This window comes from Neomonachus schauinslandi, chromosome 3 (assembly GCF_002201575.2).
Source record: "Neomonachus schauinslandi chromosome 3, ASM220157v2, whole genome shotgun sequence".
Taxonomy (NCBI): domain Eukaryota; kingdom Metazoa; phylum Chordata; class Mammalia; order Carnivora; family Phocidae; genus Neomonachus; species Neomonachus schauinslandi.
Window position 1 is genome coordinate 127290716 of NC_058405.1, and position 20704 is coordinate 127311419.

Genomic DNA, 20704 nt, shown 5'->3' on the forward strand with positions numbered 1-20704 from the left:
TAAACAATTCTTTGTGCTCCATGTCTCTTCACATTAAAATATGAGAAGGAAATGAAAAAGTCATATGATAAGAACAAAACGTATTTGATATATTTAAGTTCCATGGGAAGACAAAACTCAGTAAGACATAAATTGGTGGCAGTTGGCTGTTAATATGCCTGGGCTTTGCTTGATTTAAAAAAAATTATAATTTTTACAAAAAAATTATGAAAACATAATGAAGATTTACAAAGTAGGTTGATACAGACAGACTTTTAGACGGATGAATACCCTAATTCATTTATCAATACTTTAGGAATTTTGGTTTATATATTATATATATTATATATCATATATATTATATGTATATTATATATTATATATTATTTCCATCTCTCCCTCTTTCAAAATATGTCCGTCATTATCTATTCTACCTCTTCTAACTATGTGTGTCTGTGTATTTGTTATTTATCTATCTTTCTTCATCTGTTCTTTGTCTATGCTTCAACAAAAATGCATGACATTTTTTCTTTGTCTTATTAGCAATCATCTCAGGAGTCACATACATTTATGGTCATGAAATATAGTTCTATTAGGAAAATAAATTTTTAATAATTTAGAATAAAAATATAAAATAAAATTTCATAGCTTAGTGAAAATCAATTTCATGAATTGACCAAGTTTCTTTCTTTTAAATATATTTAAATGACCTTCAGTAAAGCAGATTTATGGTCTTTTGTGTATCCTGCCCTACCTCCCTTCTTGGTCGCTTCCAACCTCAACTCCAAAACTCTTAAAAATATGGTAAACTGAAGTCATTGATAGGATTCATGAGGGCTTGTTAACTCCCAGTTCTGGCAATTACAGGCTTTATGACTTTGGGTACGATTTTTTGGGGGCCTCAGTTTCCTTATTCCTTACCCATCTAAGATAGATAAGTTAGAGTACAGCTCTATGAACATAATCCATCGTTATTATGTCTTTTCATATATTATGAAGCTCTACATAGTAAGCATTCTGATTAAGCCTTTTTCTTTTCTCTGTATTTGGTGAAACAAACTATTTTGATGATGCCCTTTTCCTTCCCAAGAAGGTTAAGAGTATTTTCTAGTCATACAAATGGAGAGAACAAATAGTATAGAGGGAAGTGATGGGGTGGGGTGGGAGTTTTCCAGACTCCATCTATTTAAATGGCAAGAGGGTGCCATGTAACAAGGTTGGGTACATTCTTGGAAGCAGTAGGTGGCAGAAGGAATACGAATGCTGCTTTGGAAGCAGTTATTGGGAACCTCAAGTTGGACGTTTTCAATTGACAAACTGTAAAGAGCATTACCTCCTTTTTAAGAACTTAGTAATTCTTATTGAGTGTGGCAGTTGTGAATGGTGTTAAACAATATGAACTTTACAATTAGGGCATATTATACAGTGGTGATATCACTCAGTATGTTCTCATCCAGAGCACTGCCAATTTCATCATATGGAAATAAGGTTTAGAATATTAAAGAAGATGAGTAATTCTTACTGCTGGCCGAGGTATGGGCTTCTGAGGTTTCTTGGATCCAAGTTTCTTCATTGCATTATAGTATTTTTTCTGTTCTTCTGTCATAAAGATGTCTTGACCTCCAAAGTAAAGATACAGTATAAAACTGGTTATAATCTGAACATGTGTTACAACAGCACGTATACAAAAATATTTCTGAGTCTTTAGTCTTTTCTCAATTTTTAAATGGAAATTATCCCATATATATATAAAAGCAGACTGCTTTTCTCCTTTATGTGAAATTCTGAGGACTTTATGTGAAATTCTGAGGACTTTACTATTATGTAAAACCTATAATCACATAAACCTCTGATTAGGACAGGATCCTAATTTGATTATACTATGTTTAGAAGGAGGCTCAGGAGTCTCAAATATATTTTTGTGAAAGAAAAAATGTTTTCTTAGCCCATTTCACTGTTTTCCTTCTTTATTCAATAATTTTAAGTGCTTTCCATGTGCTAGAAAATGTAACTTATCAGAATTAAATAGGTATATGAGACACCAATATCTTGTTGTCACGTGGAGTAGGAAAATGAAAACAGGTGGAAAATGTATAAGGATATATAAAAAAGTATTGCAGAGATCAAAATAAACCCTGAAGACTCAGAAACAGGCTTTATATAGGACGATACCCTTAAGCTAGGCCTTAACAGATGATTAGAGGTATGCTAGGCAAAGCATTCCAGGAAAAGAAAATACCCTATGTAAAGTCATGGAGGTACAAGAGCGTGGCTTGTACAGAAAGGGCAAAAAAATCCATGTAGCTATGTGTGTAACGTGTGATAGGGTGATGGCAGATAATGACTGAGGAGTAGGGAAGTAGATATAGAGATGTGTTGTGAAAGAAAATGAAGCTAGAAAACTGGGTGGAAATAATTCCTGAAATTCTCTGTAAGCAAGGGTAAGCATTAGAGGAGACCCACTGGATGCTTTGAAGCAGTGGTCACATTTTTTGTCACAAAGACACTATAGCAGCTCTGCAGAGGATGAACCTAGAGAGGAGCCACCAACTAGAGGCTGGAAACTCCGCAGCTGAACTGACCACATAGTGAACTGAAAAGAATATAAAAGTGATCTAAGTCTGTCTTGACTATGGGTATCCTGATTATTTGGCAGTACAACAGACAGAACCTCAGAATAGGGAAAGCTGAGAGCTAAGGAATACTTATCTTCTTTTTCTGTTGGTTGAAGTTATCTATGATTACACCAATGAATAGATTCAGAGTGAAGAATGACCCAAAGATGATAAAGATGACGAAGTATAAATACATATATAGATTTTCTTCATATACAGGCTGAAGTTTTACCTAAATAATATTGAAAATATTAAAATAATATTTAAAAACATAATAAATACTTAAGCTAAGTTAACAATTTGGTGAGTGTTGTTATTTTAGAGTTATTTTTGCCTTTCCCTGAGTTACTGTTCTGCAAAAAAGTTCTTTTTTCAAACTAGTATGATCTAGGATAATGAAAGTTTATAATTTTTATGCTTGTTCTTGAATCTATTTTTCCATTGTGGTTTACCTGTACATTTTCTTTAGAGTAAATAACAGGGGTATAACAAGAAATGTTTTGAACCTATTATTAGTTTTATAATTTTTTTTTGCAGCATTTTAAATTTGGGTGGTCTGGAGATGTTGGTTCTTGAAGATAAGGCTTTAATAATAGAACATCAACTTCTAAGAGGAATGCATATGTTCTGAGGAATTTTTTTTAATTCCTATTTTCAAAATTGAGTTTCCCTGAAACTTGCTTGCTTTTTCCATTATATTTTTGGAAGTTAACTTCACAAACTCTGATTTATCATGCTGTCCAGGAATAGGGAGAGGCAAGTTACTTTCTCATGAGCAATGTTCTTGATCTTGAGTCTTACTTATGGACCAGTTTGATGTCTTCTGATCCATGCATCTGATCCATATTAGATACATATATCAGACATATATTAATCAAAATATCATCTTTATTGAAGTGCATTAACTTAAGAGGATCATTTCTGTATGCAATTATAAATGTCCTGATTGCATCTAGTATAAAATTCTTGGTCATTCACTTAAATTATTACAAATGTTCACTATGGAAAATCTTGTAACTATAAATGTATTTGAGTGATACTTACATCTCGTGAATCAACAGCTGCATACATAATATCCATCCAGCCTTTAAATGTGGCCTGTGAACAATACATATTTGAATTCTGCATGAAAACCTAATCCAAGAATATGCCATTTTACCATATGAAAATCTGATAGTGTTACTACAAGTAAGTTTTTGTATGATATAATACAATTCTCTATCAAGAGATTGAAAGGAATTGAATTGAAGTAGAATATGATTGTATTTAGAGTCTGGAATTCATTTTCTTTGTTTCTCTTGGAAGATACTAATTTTTTTCTACACAAAAATTTAACTAGAGGCTTGATTCATAAAATACCCATCTCAGTCTCAAATCCTTTCTATACCAAAATATAAGCTCTGTGATTCAAACCTATAGTGTGTTTAAACACAACTCAATTGTTTTCATTAGTGAATAACTGATTAGTTAATATGTGGTCAATTAAGTCAAAATTATTAAACATCATACATTTTGAAATCTACTCCATAAGATTCGTATTTCTGCAAATAGTAGAACCATACCCCTTAAATGTTAGTACAGTAAATTTTCTGGCTAATAATGTAAACATTTAATTCATCACTAAAATATGTACATTGTTATTTTAACATATAAAATTGCTCCTTTGGCAATGATTGCTAAGAAAAACAAAAAACAGTGTAGTAGCACTCAGTAATATAATAAGAAAAAAACCGGGAAGCAGGAATATAAGGCCATATTAAAACATACTAAAAGCTGAACAACTGGGGAAATACATATTAAAGTAACTGCAAAACATCTTAAAGTCAAGTTAAGTTAATAGTATAAGTGTTATCATCAACTACTTTTGTACTGTCAGATATTAATTATTCAAACAAAGAACATCAGAGAAATGATTTTTTTGTAAAACATTTTGAAAATGTTTCCAGAACTCATACAGTGGCAACTTACCACTTGAAGCAATGCAAGATAGCCAGCGCCAACATTATCAAAGTTTACTTTGACGTTTTTCCATCTAGCTTGCTTGCCAAGAGCCTGACAGTCGCTCAGATTGTTGACTTCACTAACTTCAAACATGTTACCCGTTGTCGTGTTAACACAGTGGTAGAACTTGCCAGCAAACAAATTCACACCCATGATGCTAAAGATCAGCCAGAAGATGAGACACACCAAGAGTACATTCATGATAGAGGGAATTGCTCCAACAAGAGCATTCACAACAACCTGGAAGAGAAAATGAGGATAAGGCTGCTTACAAATCGCTAAAATGAAAACCATTCTTTTCATTTATTTTTTTAATGCTAAAATGGGCATGAAAAGAGTTAAATAAAAATCTAGGTGGATAAGTTGTTTCTCACAATGTTTTCTAGGACATATTTGATGAGGGAAAACAAACAGTGACACAACTAGAGAGCTAAAGGATTTAGGGAAAGCAAAATATGACAAAGTGTGAAAAGAAATAAAAACCTGATGTAGTAAGATGGAGTCAGAAAATGTTTGTATGCTGGGGAGAAAAGAAAAAAAATGCATTAAATACCAACAGAAGAAATAATTGTCATTCAGCAATACATTTTAATTTTCAAGAGTGTTAATGAATGATGATTTGAAAACATGGTTAAACAAACCCTTTGCAAAAAAAGTATTAATAAAGCCTTAAAATCTGCCTTCTCAGATCAAGTCAACTTTTTATAACCATAAAGAATAGGGTTAAGAATTTACAAGGTTCTTTTTTTCTCTTTTGGTAAATCCTAATTTAAAAAAGTATATTAAATGAGATGGAATTTATCTCTGGACATAAAAATACCAAATATGTCCTCATTATTATTCTAAATCTCTCAAATGTTCACTTTGGGGTACATGTTACTTCATCAACCTAAGCTGACCTGTTTCATGAAGGAGAAATTAAGTTACCTATCCTCTCATTAAATTCAAAAGCTTAAGATGTATTTTGAAATCCCTAGGGAAGTTGACAGTATCTTTTCTTATCTAATTTAATCTGATTCATATTGGACTCTTTTGTTAAGCATTTATGTTAAATGAAACTATTGTTTTATTTTAAAATAATGTAAATGTTATGTTAGAAATCAACACCAAAAATTTTTAAATTGACATCAAATCCTGAAATCCAAAAACGTAAAAATTTCATATGCTACTTGAATTTTATTTCTTTTAGAAATTAAGTTATATATATTATACTTGCCATATTTCTTTGTTACTAAAATTTGTGTAAAATGACCTCCACAAATTTTCTTATCAAATGACTGCATGACACATTTTACTGTATTTCATAGCTGGAACATTAATTCTGTCATAGGATTGAATTAAAAATGCCAAACAGGGGCGCCTGGGTGGCTAAGTCGTTAAGCGTTAAGCGTCTGCCTTCGGCTCAGGTCATGATCCCACGGTCCTGGGATCGAGTTCCACATCGGGCTCCCTGCTTCGCGGGAAGTCTGCTGCTCCCTCTCCCACTCCCCCTGCTTGTGTTCCCTCTCTTGCTGTCTCTCTCTCTGTCAAATAAATAAATAAAATCTTTAAAAAATAAAAAAATAAAAATAAATAAAAGTGCCAAACAGAATATTTTTTCAGATGAGAACAAATTTATTTATAAGTTTCTTATTTTGTTCATTGCTATCCTCCCTCAAAAAGGAATTGTTAATGTGAAACCATGCAAGCAAATGAGGGCTTACGTAGTGTCAGTAATGACAAAGATTGGTCAAATAGAACTTGAAATTGTATAATAATTTTTATGAATTTTATCTTGTGACTTTTTTTTATCTAGTGGTACTGAAATGAAATTAGCATGTAAAAACAAGTATTTCTTTGTTTACAGTGCTTCTGGAGAGTCTGGAGAGTGGTTTCATTATCCCTGATGAGTGAATCTCTAAGTCAAGGCTGAAGTGTTTTTGTTGCTCTAAACAAACCTAACATAAAAGCCTTATGGCCAGGGAGAAATTCCATATCCATGTGCATTTGCATGCTGTATTAAACAAACCTGGCCTTTGCTAAATAGTATTTTGAGGGATGTGACAAGTGGTTGTGTATCTAAATAAGTGTGTACTTTATGTGTAGATGCATAAAGTATACACTAAAGAAGAGAGCTGGAAAATAAAGATGAAAATACACATGCTATGGAAAAAGTGAAACTCATTCAGAATGCTCACTTAAAAGGGCAATCTTTAAAACAACCCCCAGGGGTTTCCTGAAATGCCTAGTTAATTATTCTAACCCCTTATTTTGGTTGCTTAGGATGTATAGATTTTATCAGAGGCTATGATTTAGAGTTGTTTTCTTGTACAAGTATTTTTGTTACTGATATTAATTGAAGTAAAGCACACAAAAGCCATTTACCTTTCATTCATTACCAGTGATTTTTGAGGAATCAAACCTCCTAATGGGAGGAAGAAAAACCCCTACTAGGATGAATGTCAGTAGTAAAAAATCATTTAAATATGTATAAGCAATGAAAAGAAATAAATGGCAGTACATGTTTTTTTTGGATGTTGTGGAAACTTAACTATCATCAGAAGACTTGGATTCCAGTCCTAGTTCTGCCACAAACAATTTCTGAGGACCCGTTGAAATAAATCTCAGTTTCAGGCCGCTGGCCTTAATGATATCTAAGATTCCTGCTCTGAAATTCTGTAATTCTATGAAGTAAATATCAGAGGAGTATGGTACTCCTCTGTATCTAAATCATTACCTACATTTAATTCTGATATGAATCATCAGAGAGCTTTTGTTCTTCTTACCCTCATGCCTTCAAACCGGGATAAAGCTCTTAGAGGTCTTAAAGCTCTTAATGTCCGTAGGGATTTAATGGCACCAAGTTCTGAGTAGCCGAGAGCATTGGCTACCAAGCTAACCAAAGAAACCTGCAAAAAGAAAAGATATTAATAGTTCACCTAGAAATAAACTGTCTGCTAAAGGCATAGGATGTGGTGTCTATTCTTTAGTACCAACTAAATGAAATTCAGACATATCTTGGCGCAGCCTTCATCTTCCACGTAGTGAGTTCATCTTATATTGCCAGCCTCATTTCATGTTATTGCTCTTCTTACCAATGAAAACAATCTTTGCCCATTTTATAAGATATTTCACCCCATGGAACCCCTTTCAACCTGTGCATATATCACTGATGAGTCAGGATTTGGTTCAATAGCCAGATCCTCCATGGATCTGTGCTTAATATCATTGATTGGAAATCAGGTTTCTCTCCTGAACTTAGGTAGTATCTTGGTTATGTGTACTGGAGGCATTTCCCATTTAATAGAATCAATTGATTAGATATCTTCTTTCCCCTTCCAGGTCACATAAACTTTTTATGCGCTGGGATGAAACATTCTTCTCTTACTGTGCCTAATACTGTCTGGTTAAATACGCTTTAGTTAATATGTGTTGGATCAATAAATAATGGAATAATTTTACCTGAAAAAAATGTTATCAGACCATGTTGTAGTTTCATAATAATGAAGAAATGTTTATCCAAACTTCCGGACTTATAATTCATAGTGATAATACATCTTCTGATATTTACACATATACTAAATTTTACTTAAATATATGAAAGGTTAAAGAAGACACGCCCTTTTTTGAGAGGAAGACACTTTATTTGCTTAGATTTTCTTTCAGTATAACATTTATTGAACATTTACTGTATGCAGGGTTCTGTTCTAAGTACCTTATGCATATAAATCTTAAGAAGTAGATACCATTACTATTGCCTTTTCACTGGTTGAGCCCCCCTCACCCCACCCCCAAGAAAAGGGATGCATGGTAATAAGAGGTGAAATTGGTGGATCTTGAACCCAGGTGATCTGACTTCAAAACCATATCTTAACCGTTTGCATACATTATCAAAAATTTGTTCCTCATCTGAACCACAAAACACAGGAAATGGTTTAAGTGACTATCTTTTCAGTTCTTGCAAGGATTGTTTTTTTTTTTTTAAAGATTTTATTTATTTATTTGACAGAGAGAGAGATAGCGAGAGCAGGAACACAAGCAGGGGAGTGGGAGAGGGAGAAGCAGGCTTCCCGCTGAGCAGGGAGCCCGATGTGGAACTCGATCCCAGGACCGTGGGATCATGACCTGAGCCGAAGGCAGACGCTTAACGACTGAGCCACCCAGATGCCCAGTTCTTGCAAGGATTGTACAAAGGTAGTACTTTCCTTGATGCATAAGGAGGAGTTAATTCATTATATCCACTGGATGGTTTAAAGGCACTGGGGCTTAATTTTTGCAAGAAGGGCTGTTGAAAATGGATCTAAATGAGTCCTTGTAATGGTAGGATGGAGACTGATCTGCCCAAGAACACATGGTTTAAAGGGTGACATAAAAACTAGAACTGAAGCTTTAAAAGCAAATGGAGCCACTTTTTCCTTGTTGTTTAATTTAGCATACATCTCAGAGAAATTTTTTTTAAAAGATTTTATTTATTTATTTGGCAGAGAGAGACACAGCGAGAGGGAACACCAGCAGGGGGAGTGGGAGAGGGAGAAGCAGGCTTCCCACGGAGCAGGGAGCCCGATGCAGGGCTCTATCCCAGGACCCTGGGATCATGACCTGAGCCGAAGGCAGACGCTTAACTACTGAGCCACCCAGGCGCCCCCATCTCAGATAATTTAACAGAAAAATAAATGACTAGTGGCAGGATAATTTATTGAGCTAGTCATTTCTGTCTACTGTTCGCTGCTGCAGAAGACTGGAAAGATGGGAAAGGTTATTCGAGAACATGCAGGCTTCTATGTTTTCGGCTCCTTTGCCTCAGAAACATTAACAGCTTCTTTAGGCTTCTGGATCTCCTTTCGGAAGACTTCCCTCATGCTCTCCAAGTCCTTTATTTGAGAACTGGGCATTTAAAGGGAAGTGGCTGCAAATTCCTCACAACCTGAAGTAAGGAAGTTTATGGTTTGAAAAGAAAAGAAAGGCAATGGCCAAAATCAGATGGATAGGAAATTCGAGATTCAAAGGCTGGGAGACCCACTTGCATATAACCACCCCACAGTGGGGTGACTCTGTGAGTGCCTAGAGAAGTGGGGCCTTAGTGAACTGAGCTTCTTTTAATAGACCTCATTCTGTTTTGTGTAGGACAAAAACTCATTTATTGAGTTAACTAATGCAAAAAACTTAATATACCTTAAAGGCAATTTTGAAATAAATAATTTTAAAGATTTGCAATGTACTTAAAATTTGAAGATACCAACACATATTGGTAGTGTGCTTTTTTACTTATTATCTGTCTGAGAGTGGTTAAATGACTAGTCTAGGAAAAGGTAGCAAGGGGCAAGACCATAACTAGAATTTATGTCTTCTGTTTTCTAGTCCAGTGTGTTTTCCACCTCAGCAAACATGTCCCCAACCTTTCAATATATAGTATTTTTATCCTCATCTCTTATGTGCTAAACATAAAAGGCACTCTTGCTAATGTGTGCAAGTGTAACAGAAGCCCTTTGACAAAGACTGAATTTTTAGTATAAATTTATATGAATCTAGGTGCCTCACAGTATAGCAAATATATAAAACTCTCTGTTAGAAGTTTCAGGGGGGGGCGCCTGGGTGGCTCAGTTGGTTAAGCGACTGCCTTCGGCTCAGGTCATGATCCTGGAGTCCCGGGATCGAGTCCCGCATCGGGCTCCCTACTCGGCGGGGAGTCTGCTTCTCCCTCTGACCCTCCTCCTTCTCATGCTCTCTGTCTCTCATTCTCTCTCTCTCAAATAAATAAATAAAAAAAAAAAAAAAAAAAAAAAAAAAAAAAAGAAGTTTCAGGGGGATGGTTTAGTTGTCATCCACACCTTTCTGCATTCCTATGGCAGTGAGACTGAGAAAGAGAAATAATGCAGGCGGGATTTGATGGTTCTGAAGAAGACCCTAGGAGTTCTGTGATTGGTTAATGAACCATATAATATGAATGTATTTCTCTTTAAAATGGCTAAAGATAATTTTTTTTTTAAGCTTCAGTATGAGCAAGTTGAAATGAAAACCATGTAATCACTTCCATGCATTCCAATGATACATTTCAATCCAAACACTTGCATAAATTTTGATGGCAAAATCTAGAAGCATTCTCATTAAAGTGGGCTAAAAGACTATGCCCACTACCAATGTTATTTTTTTAACATTTTCTGGAGAAAGAAATAAGAGCTATATGGATTTGAAAAGTAGAAGAATTCAATATTTGCAGATATATTATTGTTGACGTCAAAAAAAAAGGGAATAAAGTGAAATACTATTATAAGCAATACTATAATTATTTTAGGTGCTAACCAATAATTTTTTTCATATATTTTTAAAAAAGTTGTGTAGGAGTCTTTTGGAACTACATACATTTTAAAATATTAACATGAAAAAGTATAACTTAAAATACTATTTTAAGAAGAAGAACAGAGAGGACTGACCCCACTAGAATTAAAGCCAATTATAAATCTGCAATAATTAAAGCTGTCATATTAGTAGACAAAGAAGTTAGTAGACAAAGTCCAAATTAGGCCTAAGACATGCTGAGATTTAGCATGTAGATAAAGGTAGCATTTCAAATGAGAGGTGAAAAAAATAAATGAGAGACCATTTTGAGGAAAATAATATTGGATCCTAACCTCACACTTTATACCAAAATAGATTTCAGACTGATAAAAAATTAAAATATAAAATAAAAATGGATGAAGAAACACAAACAAAACTCAAACTGTAAAACTGGGGAAAAACCTGGAAAAATGTTTTAATAATCTTGATAAGAAAGGGCCTTCAGAAGCATGAACAAAAACCAAGAAGGAGAAAAAAATGTGACTGATAAATTTGACCAAATCAATGTGAAACATTTCTTCATGACAAAAAACAAAGCCAAGAAGCAAAAACCCAAATAGGAAAAACAATCATATCACCTGTGACAAAATAGCTTATTTTTAAATATTACTTGTTTACCTCTTTACTGTTTGTTCCTTCCTCCCACAAGGTGTAAGCCCTAATAGGGCTTGGTCTGTTCATGTTCATACCTCTTTTGTTTAAAATGGCATATGGCCCTTTTTAGGTGCTCAACACATATATCAAATAAATGAATAAATGTTAGGAGGTTCAATAGATATCCCATTGCAGTCTACTTTTACTTTTAGGTAAGAAATTGAAGAGATTACATTTTTTACACAAATAAATTTTTTAAGGTTTGAAAGCTTATTCCTTCTGGTTTGAAGTACTTTACTTACACCTCAGATTTTTTTTTTTTTCCCCCTTGGTAAGCTTTTGGTAGCTTTTTAGTTTTTTTACATCAATATACCTGATGGACTGGTGAAGCTCTTTTAAGTATGTTTTACTTGTACTTTCAAAAACAGTTTTATCTCTACATTTACTGAGGTTATATTAATCCACATATTTCCGCCCTGGCTTTGTAAAGAAGAATAGACTCATTTAAGATAACATAACTTGTCCCAAAGTAGAAGACTTTAATTACCCAGTTTCAGTGTACTAATTGAGACTCACTAAAAGGGAAGTAATTTCTTTGAAATTAAATCTATTCATTTAGATATTATTCAATAGATATTTAAGTATCTATATTAGGTGTATCTAAGGATACAAATAGGCTACAAAACCCCTGCTCTTGAGAAATTTTTACATCTTACTCATATTTTCTATATGGGCCAAATATATGGAAATACTTGAAGTACAATGTAGTATTTCAGTAAATGTAAATATTTCAGTAAATTTCAGAATTTTCTGGAGTTCTATCACATTTGTAAATGATCTTCATGCATGATAAAATCTTTCTGAACCAAAAAGGATTCTTAAATGCATTCAGTGTTCCATTATTTCACGGAAAAGCTGGAGATTATAAATGCTGAATCCCAAAGCCAGTCTGAAAATAGAGTATTACATTTATAGCAGTTAGATAGGAAACCCTTGGAGTAAAGAAGAACTGAATTGAGAATTAGGAAATTTGGATACTAATCTTAGCTTTGTTACTAAGTAGTTGTGTTATCTTAGGAAAATTATTTAAACTGAGGCTTCAGTTTCCCTAATGTCTAGAATAAAGCCTTAGATATTCTTTGAAGCTCATTCCAGCTTCAGATTATAAGAATATTAAACTTCCCTTTATGGATAGCTTTTCAGGATAACATTAAAATTGACCTCTATTATCCATTAAAAGCCAACCATGGAAATTGGAAATCATTTCTGCTCTATTAAAGTGACTTGGTAGCAGATTTCTTATCAACTCAAAGGGTTAAACACATTTTGGTTATAGCACTCTAAGTGTGTATGTGTGTGAGAAAGGGGAGTAGAATTTAGATAGGCCCACACTTGTCAAAATGATAAAAAGAATGAATGTACACATACAGCAATTATTGATTCTTATTGGCAAGTGTTAGAGCTAAAAATAAAGTGCTTTATGATTGCTAGGGAATGGCTAGAGATAGTGCTTAAAGTACCTTGTTTTGTTGGGAGGCTGTAAAACCTTGTGCAATGGAATATCACAGACTACAAAGAACCAAATGACTGTCATTTTGCCCCAGTGCTTCTTCATTGCTTGGAATGAGAAAATAAGCTGCAAGTCAGACAGATCCTATAATTGGTAATGTTTTTATGACTGCTCACCCCAGGGTAATCAGATTCAGAGCAGGGCTCCTACACCTAACTCTTTGCATGGTAAATTTCTGAATAGCTACTGGGATATCTAACTACTGATTTAAGAATGGAAATGTACTTTATATTGTCTCTCTGGGTATGTGACCGAATGAATACAGTAAATGGGTTATTTTAACATTATTTAGTAACAGGTACTCTAGTAAGGGATTAAAATGCAATCTTGCAATTCCTGGCCCCAAATCTGTCCTTTTTTTTTTTTTTAGAAGATTTTATTTACTTATTTATTTATTTGAGAGATATCAACAGAGCAAGAGAGAGCACAAGTGGGGAGAGGGGGAAGCAGGCTTCCCGCTGAGCAGGGAGCCTGATGCGGAACTCGATCCCAGGACCTCGGGATCATGACCTGAGCCAAAGGCAGATGCTTAACCAACTGAGCCACCCAGGAGCCCCAAATCTGTCTTGATTTTATCTCCTGGAGTTGTTTTTTTAAAATGTAACTGTTAATAGGCTAAGTGCTTAGATCTGTCAACAGATTTTTAGCTATTCCCTACCTTGAGGTCCTTAACTTTCAGAAAAAGAATTGTCTGCTTGTGGCATAGAACAATCTGTGCTTTCCTTACCACTGTCCACATTTTTAGGACCTCTTCTACCATTTCCCATGAAACTTTCCTAATTTTTACGTTTATTGTAGTTTTTTTTTTAACTGCGTAGTTGTGTCAGCATTGGTGAAGCTAGGTTTTCAAAATCAAGGTTTTAATCAGGAATATATGAAATGTCAAACTTGCCTCTTTAAAAAATAATTTCATAAAAATCACTCAGGATACTTACATCGACAATCAAGAAATCTAGCCAGCACCAGGCATTGGTGAAATATGTTTGAAATCCATAAGCTACCCATTTGAGGAGCATTTCCAGAATGAATATGTAAGTGAAGACCTTGTCAGCATATTCTAGCATGGTTTTGATAGTCTTTCGCTGTTCAATGTATATATCTTCAAAAGCCTGCGAATCAAAAAATGCTTTTATTTTATTTGAATGGCTGGCCTTCCCCAAATACTTGATAAAATTGCTTAGTATAATATTGGGTACAAAGCAGTAATTTGATAAATATTGGCTAATATCTGACAAACACCAGACAAAAGCTGAAGACTAAAACTAACAGAAAATATTGGCAAGGAAATGTCAGTATCTTTACTGATTTAGTATGTTCTTTCTTTCCTGCCTCTCACCCCAAAATCTCTATCTCAATTAACTGCTATAAAGACATGCTTTTAGAGAAATAATATGAACTCAGGAAATAACTAGAAGTTCTATTAATGGGCGATAGACTTGGCCTATTCCAGTATTACTTTCAATGATTCCCTGACTGATCTGGCTTATTTTGAAAGAGTAAATTGATTATACATAAAGAAAACAAAATACACTTTTAGTCCATAAATGTTAATGTAATTATTAGGGTGAACTGGATGGTATTTGACATGGAAGTTAACGTCGTTACAGGGTGTCTCTGTAAATGGTTGTCTCAGTGAGGAAAACATCTATTAGATAAACACCAGATGAGAAATTCCATCTGGCTGTTCATAGGTCTGATTTATTATGTACTGAATTTTGCATAGTTAAACCCTGGGTGCCATGCTCTGCCAGGCATAGATACACCTCCTCTTTTGCATCTTAAACTCATTGTCTCTTTGTGATATTTTCAGAAAATAAGTTATTTCATTAGAACCTGACTCTTACCACTTTGCATTTCACTTACCAAAGCACCACTGCTGAGAAGAATCATGAAGACAATGAAAGTCTCAAACCAGTTGTGTTCAACAATGCTGTAGCAGGTTTTCCGAAGATTCCACCAGACCTTTCCTTTGCCCTCTTCTATACTTACTTGACAGAATGGAAACTTTTTAATACATCCTAAAATATAACATTAAATATAAGAAATTAGAAAAAAAGTATTTTGTACAACATATGGATTCAACAATTGCATACGTACTAAGTGCTCACCACAATAAGTGTAGTCACCATCTGTCACATACAAAGTTATTACAGTATTACTGACTGTATTCTCTTTGCTATACTTTTCATCTCCATGACTTATTTATCTTAAAACTGGAAGTTTGTACTTATTAATCCCCTTTATCCATTTTGCCCATCACCCTACCCACCTTCTTTGCTTTCCCACCCACCTCCACCTTTCCTAGAAAATATATTCTAATCTTAGATAGGAAAAAATAACTTTGTTGCTTTCTCCCATGCCAATCTCAGATCATCATTTACAGGTAACTGGCTACTTCATTCCTTAGTTATCTTCAGCATCCTTCCTATACAGTAAATCATTCTCAGAGGTATATATTTAGCCAGGCACCTAAAATTCAAGGAATAACTTTATCAAGAGTTACCTGAGTATAAATAGTTTCTTTCTTTCTTTTTTTTTAAACTATTGTTTTTTTGGTGATAAACTTTTTTTTTTTTAAGATATTATTTATTTATTTGACAGAGAGAGAGACAGCAAGAGAGGGAACTTAAGCAGGGGGAGTGGGAGAGGGAAAAGCAGGCCTCCTGCCGAGCAGGAAGCCTGATGTGGGGCTCGATCCCAGGACCCTGAGATCATGACCCGAGCTGAAGGCAGTCACTTAACCGACTGAGCCACCCCGGCACCCTTAAATATTCATTCTTAACACTAGTTAGAATCTCTTTTTGCCTGAAGGCCATTGGTGTAAATAGGGTCTAAGAACACCTCTCAGGTTTGGGGAAAAGCTGCATGTTCAAATTGTTTATTAATTTTTTGATGTGATCCTGAATTTTTCACTTCCTTCTTTTCATGCACAGAAAAGCCCCCTGTCTTCCTAGGTATCAGCCACTGTCAGTTTTCCCAAGCTAATTTATTTTCAGCCTCAGTGCTTTTCTTAGTTACACCTATGACTCATCTTGTTAGTCAGTATCGCTGTTCCTTTGTCCTCCCCCTCCTAGTTTTCATATTATTTCTCATTTCTATCCATTCTTTGCTCTAACTCTGAGCTACTACTCATTGGATTAAATCCAATCACATTGAATCAGCAAATCTTTATTGATTTGTGTGCAAGAGACTGTACTGATCGCTGTGAGAACAACTACTGTTTGCCTGTCAAGGCTCTACAGTACATCTGCATCCCCAAACAGCTCTGATCACAGCACAAATTAACCACATTTGAAACTGTGAGGGATGGGGTGTAATTACTGCAGCATCTATAAATCAAATCACAACATTGCCAATGAGGTCTGAAGGGATTGCAGTCTGTATCAATGAGATGACATTCCAGAATGCCATTTATCTCATAGGGTTAGCTTCTCCACACTCTGGAGGGTAAAGAAAACAACAACAAAAAAGACATGTCAGATCATCTTAATTGTCCAGGCACAGTCACTGCTATAATATAATCTGGAAATATAGATAAATTAACTTTTCAGAAGAAAAGAGAAAAACAAAGATAAACATGCCTTTACCATTTCTTTGAAATAGTTCCCTCAAGTGAGGTATTTTCAGTCGCTGTAAGAAAAGAGGGGAGATTGCATTTTAATCATATTAGAGCTTGTTTACCTTCAGTAAAGCAAGCTTCCGGTTTAAGGTCTTCCTCAGGTTCAATTTCAGCTTGTTCACCTTCTCGGGGTGGAGCAACATCAACTGTGCTTCCTTCAGATGAGCTGGTTGCATTTAATTTCTAGAAACAAAACCCCATTGCAAATTGTGATTTTTTTTCTCCCCTTTTATTCAGCAAATTTGGAAACTCTTTGTCATTGTGTGAAAAAATGATAGTGATCACACTTGACTCTATTAACATTGCCGATAAATTATGTACTAATAATTTAACATAATTAAAGTCCTAATATTTAAAACAATGTAATAACTACTGACCTGATTTAGACAGAAAAAGGTTAGCATTCAATGTGGGTGATTTGGAAAGGATGAATTGTACTGGTTAATTTGTTTTATGATCTCTATTTATATATGGATGCCATATGAAATAGTTTAAAAATTAATTCTCAGGCCATATCAAAAATAGTTTGATAAAAGTTTGGTATGCTGACATTCACTACTGATTATATTAAAATGCATCAAATTAAATTGTAATTTCCACTTCTTACGATGGAATTTTTCAGAGCAAAGACCATTACCAGTTGTTTCTAACTACTGTCCATGTTTCTGTAATTTTAGAAAGGAAGAACAGCACATTAACATTAGTCACAGTCATTATATTTCAACTTTGAGCTATATTTTTCCTCTGGCTTACATAATCTTCTTACTTTACTAGCAGAAAAATGATGGATCTCTCTCTCTGTCTCTTTTTGAACTGCTTAATGAATTCAATACTTGCCAAAGAATTCTAAATGAAATGGAAATTTCTTCGTATATGGCATTGGGCAGAATCTGTATAGACTTTTATTAGGAGCACATTCTGAATTCAACATAGTTATCAGGCTGTGGATTTTTCCTTTAAATAAATCGTTGTGACATGTCACATGGTTAGGAAGAGCCACCTTAAAGTTACAAGAATAAATATATAAGTACTTTGAGATCACTTGGGAAGACATTATGGATTTGCAGTATTTTATGAAAATGGTTGCAAAGACATGACGTACAACACAGCCTGACCAATGTAAAGCTTTTAGGATGAAAAAACAGCACATGGACATGGTAATGGTTTCTAAGCCCCCTTAACTTTAGTAGCTAAGTGGTAGGGGTCACTCTGCCCTAGCCTTCTGAAAGAGTTAATGTTTTACTGAAAAATCCCCAAATGACTCCCTAAACATTGCTCATATTGGAGGAAATTTGGCTCAAGATTCCTGATTTACTGAAATCATATGCAAATGTAGTTTAATATTTTATAATGTGAACTAGTTGAAAGTACTATCCAGATGATATTTTCTGTGATGTTACTTTGAAGGTGAGGTTAATCATGTCCAACTAAATATATTATGAAAATTAAATATATTATGAAAAAATACTCTAAGTCAAAATATAATTCTATAATAAAATACCTCCTAGTCTAGAGTATGCTAACGAGAGAAGCTAGGCCATCATTTTTGGCTGATGGTTCTTAGGATCATTATAGTGCAAGAGTTTTTACCATTAAATTCCTCTACTTTTTGGAGAGGTGAGAAAGGCCAAGACATATTTTCTTCCCCCAGGATTTTTCTGCTTCTTATAATCAGAATATCTTTATTCTTTTAAGGAAAGCTACCACTGGATAGAACTGTGACAGCTTTTGATATAATGAAGAAAAAACTGAATAGCTGTTTGAACTCAGCAATTAACTCTTCCTTTCCAATTTCACTGGTGGTTGATGGGTTGAACACTATGGCATTTGATGAGTGGCAGCAATAATATCCACTGCATAAGTAAATCCAGTAAGAAACCAAATTATTTTGAGATTAGTTATAAAAAGTTTCATGTTTTCTTCTTCCTGTTGGTCAAACCAAGTTGGATAATTTCTTCTGAGCCTAGTCACGGTCCACCTCCTCCATGAAGCCTTTCTTTCTTGCATGATTTCTCCATGCTAAATTTTATAGAATGTTAGGCCATTATACTTGTTTTGTTTGATCAGATATTCTCATGAATATTTATAAATTATATATGTACATAAAATTATACATAGGTATAAATTATATATTTATGTACATAAACATATATACCAAAAATACACACACACATACAAATACCAAAAGACCCAAGCACAGAATAGACACTAGTTATATCAAATTTATAGAGAGCCAATAAATGATTGATTGCATTTTTGAATTACTTTTATAGAGAGAATTATAATGTTTAGATAATTTCATCTCTCTACTTTGTTGTATAATTCAATAATGGCCTTGACAGAAGTTTATTTAGTTGTATTAGAAAATACATTTTTAATGAATAGGGATTATTTAGTTAATAATATTTTAGCGATTAAAAACACATGGTATTTCCAAAATGTTTTTCTAAAATATTGGCAGACATTCAATAAAGAAATAGGGGGGAAGAAAGTAATCAGTATATGTGTATATACACACAAATAAATGTATACTTTTCCATTTGAAAACTCTAGAAAACATACTGTTCTCATTTTACCACTGTTAATATAATGTGAAATGTTCAATTTTTTGCATTATAGTTGTCTGCCATATAGTCTACAGGTGTCTTATATTTAAATACAAATACTTAAAACAAACCCAAATGGCACAAGTAATAGTAGCCACTAATCTGAATGACAGCTGAATCTACTCTTTACCAAGTACTGACCTCTGGATGTATTTTTGTTATTAGTATTGTCTTTAGATATAAATATTTTTGTGAATGTGGTTAACATGTTTGGATATAAATACTTTCAATTTTCTAAATAGCTATGGAGGTTAAGCATTTATATATTGTAAAGATTGTAAAGTAGAGGGTCAGCAGTGAGTTTGTTTGCCTCTATCTGCATGTTATTATGAGGCATAACATGTGTTGTTAAAACAGACACCCCCAGCCCCCTGCCAAAACTCCACACGTATTCTGCTCTTTCAAATGATCAGAACTCATTTTGCATGGAGAACTGCTTCGCTGTTATTCAGGAGTTTTTTTTGATAATAGGGATAAGCTTTTTAAACTTATACTCTGGAAAGCTTCTTAAGGAATGTTCAGAGTCTTTTAGACCCTCATGCACCAAAGCTTAAAAGATAGTTGGTAGGCTAGGGTTCATTTCACTAAGAAGTGTTTTGTGGGGGGGCTCCTTTCCCTATGGAGGTTGACATAAAGTTAATTCTTCTTAACTTGGAGAATCAAGCTCATTCATGTTGTAACCTTCATAGGGCACATTTTTTTTTTGTCATAAGAAAGTACATACATTTTATTCTATGAAGTTACAAAAATCTTGTGTCAACCACATAAAATTTCAAAAGTTGTGAATTTATTTACATTTTTGTAAAGTAAAGCTTAGAGTGTGTTCTTATTAATGTACAACAATTTACCAATTATGATATACTGCTTGATAAGCTTAAGTCCTCAAATATGTAAAGAATTTTACTACTGTCTTTTTAAATAATTAATTTCTGCCCTAAAAACTACTTAAGCATTTAAAATCCTATGTGTTGATATAATACCATCTATGTAATCTAAACATTTCCTAATTAATTTCAATTCTTTGGCAGTCATACTCTGGTAGAGTATAATTTGTGATACATCTTATCATAGCCATACCAAAATGACTTCCAAATTTGTTAAAAGCATGTAACTGATTTAAAAGCAAGTGACTGACGATAAATACAAAGAATAACTTACTTTCTTTATATTGCCATAGCTGTGATACTACAATGGTATAAAAAAAAAAAGCAAAGAAACCTGAAATGAAATTTTCCATATTAAGGAACTCAATACTATACTAAATAACTAAATTAACACTTGTTCAGAAGTAGTTAGAAAAATATAATTAGCTATATAGGCATAACTATAGAAAGCTTCCATATAAAACCGTATAGTACAAGTTCAGACTTGTGTTCTTGTACTATTTTCTCCTTACCCCTCCAAT

The 20704-nt window shown here is 33.9% G+C and overlaps 1 protein-coding gene across 6 annotated transcripts in view; it reads right to left on the reverse strand.

Annotated features, from left to right (window-relative positions):
• Positions 1-20704, reverse strand: part of SCN3A (sodium voltage-gated channel alpha subunit 3) — an 87493-nt gene that overhangs the window by 2143 nt on the left and 64646 nt on the right. For all 6 annotated transcript variants that reach the window (XM_021703131.1, XM_044913663.1, XM_021703132.1 and 3 more), the window contains exons 17-24: positions 16756-16876; positions 14938-15092; positions 14010-14183; positions 7361-7483; positions 4563-4835; positions 3639-3692; positions 2689-2826; positions 1502-1606 (exon numbers count right to left, since the gene is read on the reverse strand). In XM_021703131.1, the coding sequence (XP_021558806.1) occupies positions 1502-1606; positions 2689-2826; positions 3639-3692; positions 4563-4835; positions 7361-7483; positions 14010-14183; positions 14938-15092; positions 16756-16876 (1143 nt within the window). The remainder of the gene's footprint in view (positions 1-1501; positions 1607-2688; positions 2827-3638; positions 3693-4562; positions 4836-7360; positions 7484-14009; positions 14184-14937; positions 15093-16755; positions 16877-20704) is intronic.